General features: G+C 37.0%; 1 protein-coding gene across 2 annotated transcripts; it reads left to right on the top strand.

Moving 5' to 3' along the window:
• The first annotated feature begins 1,142 nt into the window (after positions 1-1,142).
• Positions 1,143-10,307, top strand: LOC106721071 (stabilizer of axonemal microtubules 2). Of its 2 annotated transcripts, none has more exons than XM_045684273.1 (13): positions 1,143-1,150; positions 4,760-4,907; positions 5,449-5,652; positions 5,997-6,183; positions 6,445-6,587; positions 7,556-7,647; positions 7,803-7,913; positions 8,177-8,273; positions 8,573-8,759; positions 8,890-8,982; positions 9,291-9,403; positions 9,674-9,767; positions 10,122-10,307. In XM_045684273.1, exons 1-13 carry the CDS (start codon positions 1,143-1,145, stop codon positions 10,202-10,204), a joined length of 1,560 nt encoding a protein of 519 aa, XP_045540229.1. In that variant the 3' UTR covers positions 10,205-10,307. The 2 variants fall into 2 exon arrangements, with proteins under 2 accessions (XP_045540229.1, XP_045540228.1); XM_045684272.1 differs by lacking the exon at positions 1,143-1,150 and adding an exon at positions 4,051-4,120.
• The last annotated feature ends 120 nt before the right edge of the window (positions 10,308-10,427 follow it).

Raw genomic sequence — 10,427 nt, forward strand, 5'->3', positions numbered from 1 at the left:
CCTCTTATTGCGTCACCTAGTTACTTCGTTTAGTAGACGTTTTATAGCTATTAAGAATATCATTAATTAATTAAAAATACGTACGTGATTTGTTTAATGTCAGTCAATTCTATGAAATCTAATATATAAAATTCTCGTGTCACAGTTTTCGTTCCCGTACTCCTCCGAAACGGCTTGACCGATTCTCATGAAATTTTGTGAGCATATTCAGTAGGTCTGAGAATCGGCCAACATCTATTTATCATTTTTTTTTTAACTGCGCGCGGACGGAGTCGAGGCTGGAGGCGACAGCTAGTACTCCAATATAATCACGAGTAGTACAAAAACAACAAAAGTTGTTTAGACAATTTGCTTTGTAAACCCTACGTGCATTCAATTACACACTGACCGTAATCTCTGCCTACCCCTATGTACTACATGCGTGAGATTTGTTTGTCAGAGTGAACTTTTGTCTCTATGACGATTATTTATCTTTACCCATGATCTCAATTAATAATCTTTGACATTTAGATAATTATTATTATAAACATTGACGATAAACTTTTGTTCTAAATTGGCGAGAAGCGTCCACAAGGCCGCGTTTGTTCTGGCTAATCTCTGACTGGATCGATCGTGACAGGATTGAGAAAGGAATGTAGCTAATCCACACGGGCATTTTTTTAAATAACGTTATAATTTCATATAAACGAAAAGAAAATTAAAAGTAGTTATTAACCATCTTGTGATTTTTTTTAATTTATTTGGTGGCAAAGGGCGCGAGCGCGCCATGTCGACCAGCCTCTTGTTGGTTAGTTTAGGTACCTACTAAGTTAAAAGGAAAATTGTTAAACTTAGCTCAAAATATCACTGATAAAATGCTTTATCTAACAGCTAATAAATTTGTCATTTACTTTGCGATGTTTTATAACCCTTAGAATGTTTCTGTCAAAATAGATATAACCTTTTCTAGTTTTTTACTTCAAAAACCAACTGGTTGTATTTTTTTATATAACAAAAGATTAACTTGTCAATGTCATTTCATTTAGTAATGATTTTTAGATAAATAAGATTTTTTAAATTATTTTGGTGTGTGTATTACGTTTAGCTTTAAATTAATTATTATTTTTATTCATTTAATTTCGGTAAAGGATTGTCTTAAAATTATGCCAGAGTGAGTTGAATTGATGATATATTTTTATATAATTTTCCTATTATCAAATACTTGTAAGAGTGGTAGACGGCAGCAACATCTGTTGCATGAATGGGCCGGCACGCCTGGGAAAATAAAACGAGTACACAGATAACAGGTGTGAAGGGGAAGCAATTCCGCGTTTCGCTTAATGAGTGTATGTGCCAGAGGCCTAATTTTAGTCATACTTCCCTTTTCACCCTTTATAATGAAATAAAGGGGAGGGGAAGTGGATTTGAAGGAGGAGTGGACGCATAGGAAGGGGAAATATACCCTTTCTCTGCGGCCTCTTCGTCGATATAATAAGCAATGCAACTGCATGTATATATATCATGTAAAAAAAGGGAAACTATTTTTTTAAATTCATTTAAAACACAAAATTACATTCCCAATGCCAAATATATATTATGTACTACCTAGTGACCAGTACCAAACAACTTGGTTGACTAAGGCTTTGTCACCCCTAACGTAGAGTAGGCTCCGAGCGCCATCAGTGGGAACATATACGAGCTTTCCACACACCAATGCTGCTTACTATGACGAAGTTTACAATATTTCTTTTTTCAATTAGAATAAAGTTCACAACAAATATATGTATGCAGTTGGTGGTCATGTCCCGCGGCTGATCCGTACGCGCAGACCGCCGGCATCAAGTCGGGACTGCGCGACGGCAAGCCAATCGACGGCAGACAGGACAACCCCTACATCTGCCGGTCTTGCTGCTGCGGCAATGCTCCAGTACGTCTTGCACAACAGTAGCTATGGCTCAACATTTACACGCCATACCCTAGTACTGCGTGTTAATAATTTTCAATTGAATAGTTTATTTAGTATTTCTCCCTTTCTTAACATGTCACTTTCACACAATCCACCCTTCTCTTCGTGGTCTCAACCCTCTAGCTAATCATGGATAACTTAACTAAAATTGATGACCTACAGTTCAGCTCACACTGATCTGCTTCACACAGTGAAACAGTTCGCAGATCAGATCGATTCCACCCGCATAGAGTCATGATTGGTCGCTCTGCGAATCGCCGGCTGTTCGGCTCTCGCTGAGGTGTGACGTGCCAATTTAGTTGTTGAGACGAAGCTCTACGGATAAACCATAGGGAGCTGTATTTCTGACCCGGTTCAGAACTGATTTACACTTGTGTACCCCACCATCGGTGTTATATTTGTCGAATGTACATAATGATATGAAAATATCATTTAAAAGTTTGTTATATTTTGTTCTGTAATTCACTAACATCAGTACGGTGAATTATATTTAAAACATACTTATAGACATAAAACCGAAGTACAAATTACTATTAATTATTAGGAATTTATTAATGTACTAAGTATTAAAATTGTATAACAAATTTTTGGTTTCAGCCGTATCGTTCTAACGTATGGTATTATCCGAACTGCCGGTGGATGTGAACAATATCAAAATGAAAAATTAAAATATGAATTATAATATTGAACGTCAAATGTAATTTTACTATACAATATTAACAAAATAATATTTAAAAGTAAAGCGGTATTTTTATTTTGATCGTTAAATCCATAATATAATTAAACTCCCTCTACATTTATTAAGAAAAGTTCTTGTGCTGTATAAACTCCATTAATAATTTCGATAAAATTTAATAACCGAGAGCCTATAAATTAGTTCCAAATTCTTAAATATAGACCGGTAACTTATCTGACCTGGTGGGGTTAAGTCAAAATTATGATGCCTCATTAGCGCTCTCCTGTCAATGTCAAAGAATTGTCAAGGTCTTCGTAATATTGCTGTCATTTCATTTTTTTCTTTTATTGTCCATGTAGGTTTTATATATTTTGGGATAGAATTAAACGCGATAGCAGCGCCTCCGTCACCGGGCCAGATATCCTAATTGACTATACAATAGATTATTATTTCTCTCCGTAATCGTTTTAGTGTTCTGTACGAATTCACAACATTGTCGGCATCAAATTCAAGTTTATTTTTAAACGAATAGTACACAATGTATGCGTATCCTTATGCAGGCCACACACGTAAGGTTTGGCAAGATAGTTTTGACCCCTTAAACGAAAACTCTGCCTACCCCGATAATGATGATGCCGTAACCGATAGTTACGGGCGAGAGATTATTTGACTTCTCAGAGCGAACTTTTTATCTTCACCCTTGAACTTGATTAATAATCTTTGACATTTAGATAAATATTATAATAAATATTAACGATAAGCTTTAATTCCATGTTAGCGTAAATTAATTTAAAAAATTACGCCACGAAAAGCATATAAAGTGACTTATTTCCTGTACTAGGAAAAGGGGGAAATGAAAGATCTTAACACAAATTATCGATCCATCCATTCAGCCTCGTTACGCCCACTGCTGGGCATAGGCCTCCCCCAAAGATCGCCACGATGATCGTTCCTGTGCAACCCGCATCCAGGATACTCCCGCAACCTTGACCAGATCATCGGTCCATCTTGCGGGAGGCCTGCCCACGCTGCGTCGACTTGTACGTGGCCGCCATTCCAGTACTTTGCGGCCCCATCAGCCGTCCGTTCTGCGGGCAATATGGCCGGCCCATCGTCACTTAAGGTTTACAATTCTTCGGGCAATGTCGGTTACTTAACACAAATTATAAAGTCAAGTAAATACACATCAGTTTCTTTTTTTACTTTACGATGTTTTATAACGTTTTTTATTTTGTAACGTTTTGGATTTAATTTTCATCATTTTTATAATGCAATAAAACCTATACAATTTTTTTTTCGTTAAAAACCAACTCGATGTGAAAAATAATTCTGTTATTAACAAAAGATTAACTTGTCAATGTCATTTCATTTAGTAATGATTTTTAGATAGAGATGATTTTTTAAAATTTTTTACCGTTTGTATTACTTTTAGGTTTTAGATTAATTTTTATTTTTATTCATTTAATTTCGGCAAAATATTGTCTTGAAATTATGCCAGAGTGAGTTGAATTTTTTTAATTTTAATATTTTTATACTTAGTAAATATATAAGAAAAAAAACACCATCTTATGTGTGAATATTAAAAAGTTACTCGTCTATAACATTATAACCTATATTCTCATTACCTCCTTAAATCATTCGCTTATATAAACTTTTTAGCGACATCTTTGCAGATATAGAGGCAAAAATCACATTTGTATACAATTCTATGCTAACTGTAGTAAACTTTTGTAAAAATAGTACTTTGAACATATTAACTCATACTTAACTAGATAAAAAATAATGAATACACATCACCTTTTACTAATATTTCGTAAGAACCAGAACTGAGATTAACTTTTTCTTATATTTCATTTAAAATTTGACCCCACCTCATCTCACTCAAGGATAGTATAGCTTTCCAACAGTGAGATAATTTTTTAAATTGGTTCAGTGGTTTTGGAGCCCATTCAATGCAAATAATACACAATCAAATATTTCTTCTTTATAATATAAGTAGAGATTTATCGAGCACCGAGATAGGAGGGGACATATAAGGTGAAAGCACACTTATGCCACTTAGTAAGTTGACGTGTGTTATAATATTTAGGTTTTTATTTGGAACAGTGTATTTACAGTAAAACAATGTTTCTACTTAGGTGCGTGCCATGTCCCGCGGCAGACCCGTGCGCGCCGACAGCCGGCATCAAGTCGGGCCTGCGCGACGGCAAGCCCATCGACGGCAAGCAGGAGCATCCCTGCCCCTGCCGCTCCTGCTGCTGCGGCAAAGCACCTATATTGAACCCAGTAAGTCTTACCCTATAACCCACGCCATATCCTAATACATGGATGGATTTCATGAAAGTGAAAGAAAATATGATTAAAAAGGTTGTGGTGACTAAATGACGGAAGATAGATCGACAGGGATATAATAAGCCTACTACTAGTGTCTTAGTCTTAGTGTCTTTGTGTAGTATTCTTACCTTGTTACCTCGAATGATTTAAATCAGGCTTAATAGGCTTAACAGCTAAGATAGACGAGTTTAAACAGACACTTTAGCTTAACTCAGTGAAGATTACAGAAGTAATGACCTTTTAATTTTGCATTCGATTTTTAGTAGATTGATTACTAATAATTGAAAATTGTTGACATGATCGTTAAATTTCAATTTGGTATCTCGCAAAAAACGTTCTCACGTAATCACTTGTGTTATAATACGTTTTTAGCGTTGCTTTTAGGATATCATTACGTTAAATAAAATTGAGTAGTATCGAGAGCCTGGTTGAAGTTAAAAAAGTTAAAAAAGGAAGTATCTTGATCACTTACCAAACAATATGGTTGTTATAGTGCTACAAACAGCCGAAGATTCCCGAATCGTATGCGCCGCGGCGCTGTTACATAAAACCGACAGCACCCGTGGAGACCTGTACTACATACAAGCTGTCTTACCTGCCGACTGACGGCTGTACTAATCTTCGCGGTGTGGCGCGCAAGCAGCCGCCCAACATCGTGCCCAGCTGCGAGCCTATGGAGTCATGCACTGTGCAGAAGGTAAACAATCAAAAGACTAGCTGATGCAAAATGTAGAGTCAGCAGCAATGGTACCTCGAATGATGAGAACGAGGCAGAGAATACTAAAAGATACGAGCACGATATAAGTTGTAATAATCACAAAAAATAATAATAATTCAGTCTCTCAATATCTTGAAATCGTTCATTTCTAAAGTGGTAAGGGTAGAAGTCTTGTGGGCGATGGCGCAAAATAAATTTTAGTCTTAAGAAAAATAAATGCCGCTGAGGGTTCTTCGAAATCAAAAACATTTAAGACAGACCTTCGAGAAATGTTAGAGGTTTTGTGAAGTCAAAAATATGACACCGTCTTGTATCCCTTCCAGCTCTCTTTCCTGCCGAACCCGGTGTGCGTGACGCAGCCGATCCGGCCTTGCCACCACGATATGTGGGGGCAGGGGCCCATGCAAAATGTCACCACACAGCGTCACGACTTCGTACCAAAGCCTTGCGTGCTGCGCGAGAGTTGCAAGCCACCTCACAAATTTCACAGCGTGGAACAACCATTTGAAAGTAAGTAAATAGCATATTTAGCAATAACATGTAGGCATAATGTATTAAGAACCCGAAGAATTGAAAAACTATGGTCTTGTCACAGTGCTTGCAAGTTTCATTTAAGTTGAACTGATGTTTGAATCAAAGTTACACTAGTCTACTTTACTAGCTAGCGTAGCTTTTAAGGTAGAACATCGCCGAACGCCCCTTTAACACCTACTTAAATAGATAAAATAATAAAAAAAAAATAAACACTGATTGTGATACGTACATTTGCAGACAAGACAGTGAACAAACTGTCGTACCTGCCGCCGGAGCGTATGGAGGTGACGAAGTCGTTTGCACCGGAGCGCTGCTACGAGCGCCCCGCCGCCAAGATGGAGGGCAGCACCACGCACAAGATGAGCTATCTGCCCAACAAGGTATCTCATACATACCTTGCATGGTTCTATTTTAACTTGCTCTGTTTATTAGGTCCAATATAATAATTCAAATTAGACTTCTTCCGATTTATAGATTCAGACGAATTAGGTACTTACACATTTTTTTTGATGATAATACAATATTATATGAAAAAATGGTTTCATCATCATCAGCTATCATCATCATCATCGTGATCATCAGCATATGTCCCCACTGAGAAGCTCGGCGCGCTGAAGTTAGGGGTGATTAGATCATAGTCAACCCCGCTGACACAGTGCGGGTTGACTTCACATATATCTTTGAATTTTTTCACAGATATGTGTAGGTTGCATTACAAAGTTTTCCTTCATCACAAGAACTTCTAATAAATTTACATATGTAAATCGAAAAACACATGTGTCGGAATTCGAAACTAGGACCTGTAGATTAATCTCAGCAAGTGATTATTAATCTTTGAACTCTCAATTAATTTGATATTTTAATGTGAAGGAATATAAGACATTCCATTGAAACCGTTGTAAATGACACTGGAATATTAACGATTTTCTTAATAATATGATATTAATAAATTTTGTTTCAGGCATATTTTTCTAACGTAAGGTATTTTCCGGGCTCCCAATGGATTTAATGATAAAAATATCAATTCCAATTTAGAACATTAAATTTAAATGTACTCTTAATTACAATATCATATTAAAAGTTTATAAACAAAATAATAACAATAGATAAAAGTGAAATGGTATTTTTATTTTGAATATTGTAGCCAATTAATTTGGTTTTATCAATATTTTGTATCAGCACAATTTCTAGAGATAACATTCTAAATAATTTTTGTTTTTAATTTCCTCTGATTCGAGTTTAAAAATAGATCTAGGTAATAATATATTTCTCACCTAATTAATGTCAATTTAGGGTGAATCTATATTTACAGGTAAAACGTCACCTATAGAAATAATTATTATTTTAGGTACTCCCCAAAGAACCATTACCTTGGGCGTGCAAGGGTCAATACCAGAAACCTTGTCAGAGAATAGATGGCAACACCACTTATGGACTTAGGTAACATTATATTTAAGGGCTTTTTATAAAAATAATCTCCATTCATGCTGTTTTTAAACACTTTTATTCCTGTTTAAAACGCACTATAATATTAGAATTAATCTCTATATCAATATTATGTAGAGTGGGTATTTTAAACAAACAATTACTTGTAGTTTTCTGGACGCGAAGAGTGACTGTCGCCGGCGCGCCATAATTCCCAACTCCTGCATCAATCCAGTCACGCCCTCCAAGAGATTTGAATCTAGTACCATTTATAATAACAGGTATGTATTTAAGGATTTCCTGAAACAAATTATTCCTACATTTCAAACATGTTTTGGCAGATAACCACAAGCCATCGTTAAGTTTGAATCTTATAATAGTTGTATGCTAAAGATCAACGTTTATATTTTACCAATATATTAACCACATACCTCAATGTTAATAAGCATCTTACATTTGTCATAATTATCTCACTGTCATCCCACTCACTAAGGGTCGCCTTCCTAATTGTCATAAATTTTATAATTTTTAATACTTTTTCAAGCTACTTGCCCGTGGAAGCCGAGAGGCCGCCAATGGTGAAGCCGAACCCCAACATAGTGCCCTCCACTGCCATGATGGAAGGAGACACCGTACACAAGGTAAGAGCTAATAAGTACTCATGTCGCTTAGCTTGTCTTTTACGCGTTGTGTACCGACGAGTCTGAACTAAGTGACATCGACTTAAAGTAGACCTTGGCCTTCAACGTGAAATCATCCCAGTCTAAGACTTGGAACTCCTGCAGTTCCCCTCTTAAAACTTTCATCGATTTGTAGGACGGTCGACTAGGGGTAGAAATTAAAAATGGTGAATGGACGAAGTCGCGGGTAAAAGCTAGTATAATATATTTAATCATTCTTTTTTTTTTCATCCTCTTAATTGAATATTGTCTCTTTCCAGTTGTCGTTTCTACCAAACCCGGTATGTGTGACGCAACCGATCCGACCTTGCCACCACGACATGTGGGGTCAGGGGCCCATGCAGAACCTCACCACGCAGAGACACGACTTCGTACCCAAGCCCTGCTCCATCAGGGAGTCTTTCAAGCCACCAGCGAAGTACCACTGCGTTGAGCAACCCTTCGAAAGTATGTATCGCCACAACTTATACACATATACAGCTGAAGCGCTATCAGTTACGTGTAGAGTTGTAAATGAGTTGGGTAAAAAAAAGGGATTCAGTTAACTTTAGGGTAATGTGTAAACGTGTGTTTGCAGATCGCACAGTGAACCGGCTGTCGTACTTGGACCCCGGGCGGCAGCAGGTAACGGAGTCCTTCGCACCCGTCAAATGTTATGAGAAACCATCAGGTATATGTCAGCATCAGGTCATTTTGCAAGTCTATCGTAATATAAATCTTGAAAGATTGAAAGGTTGGAATATTGGATGGTTGGTACGTTGGATGTAGTTGGTCAGGTAATCTGTTGAGTACTTGGTACATTGAAAAGTATAGAGAGATGGGAAAAGGTGAGGGGTGAAAGAAAATTCGGGAGAATAAAAAGTAAAATGGTAGAAAATACAGAGTAGCACAAATTTGCCGAGGTGGTGAAAAGTTGAAGGATGGTAAACGTTGATTGGTATAGAATTAAATTTTAATACAATCTTTATCTTGTTTCAGCCAAAATGGAATCTTCAACGATACAGAAGATGTCGTACCAGCCGGTGTGCGCGCCGGCGCCGCAGCGCCCGCCCTGGGCTTGCAAGGGACAGTACCAGAAACCCTGTCAACGGGTTAGTTAACTCCAAATTTCCACTAAGCGACTGTTAGACAGTTTTTCCAATGGAACCAACACGCACATTGCCTAACGCTTGGCCATTTCAGGGCCCTTAAAGTATATTAAGTAAAAGTAAATCTCACTTCACTAAGTGAGATTTGGTCACTACCAATTAACGTCTCTGAGTGCAGCAGTTACACACGCTACGCCACCCTTCCTTTCTCCACTGATGTGGTGGTCATAACCTTAATTTTTAATAATTAAATTTTCCTGTTAAATGTTCCAGTTGGAGAGTACGACCGTGTACAAGTCGTCATTCCTGCCGCCGGGCGAGGACTGCTCCGAGTACATGGACCCCTGCGCATACGGGGACTGTAAACGTAAGTTTAGTCTAACACAATGGAAATGAGAAATTATAACAAACTTACCTAAACAATTTTACTTTAAGAAGACTGTATCTAGATTTTTAAATAGACATTTTTATCACCAACACTGAATCCATAGACATCAAAATCCATAGATAAACTGACATTTGTTTATATCATTTCTCATTTCTATTGAATTACGCACTTACACATAATGTAGGGACCTTACAAATTGTTTTGTTTTTGTTTACTCGAAAGTATAGCCATAGTTAGTCATATTATATGTTTAACTCTTGTAAATAATCTATGATGGCCCAGAAAATTCCAAAATAATATTAAAGAAATACTCATAAAGATATATATTTGCAGCTTGTGAATGCATGTGTCCTGCTGAGTGCATCGCGACAGATCCTTGCGCGTGTACATTCCCCAAAGCGGAATGTTGTACGTGAGGCCGCCATCTTGTGCGACATGTCAAAATTCAAGTACTTTGCCGCCAAAACAAGATGGCGCATAGAAAAGGTTAATTTAATCGTGAATGTCCAGTGTCGTGACATCTGTATTACGATAATATTGTTCTCTAAACAAAATAGGAGAGCGATAATGTTTTTATACAAGTGTCACGCCATTTGAAATTCATTGTTAACAGGTAAATCTATTTTTAACTGTATTTAA

The sequence above is a fragment of the Papilio machaon genome, chromosome 25 (genome assembly GCF_912999745.1).
Source record: "Papilio machaon chromosome 25, ilPapMach1.1, whole genome shotgun sequence".
NCBI classification, from domain to species: Eukaryota; Metazoa; Arthropoda; class Insecta; order Lepidoptera; family Papilionidae; genus Papilio; species Papilio machaon.

Bases quoted from the DNA above. Each gene is read 5' to 3' on its own strand.
- LOC106721071 (XM_045684273.1), top strand. The intron at 4,908-5,448 runs GTAAGTCTTACC...TGGTTGTTATAG, and splicing joins AAGCACCTATATTGAACCCA to TGCTACAAACAGCCGAAGAT. The intron at 7,914-8,176 runs GTATGTATTTAA...TACTTTTTCAAG, and splicing joins AGTACCATTTATAATAACAG to CTACTTGCCCGTGGAAGCCG.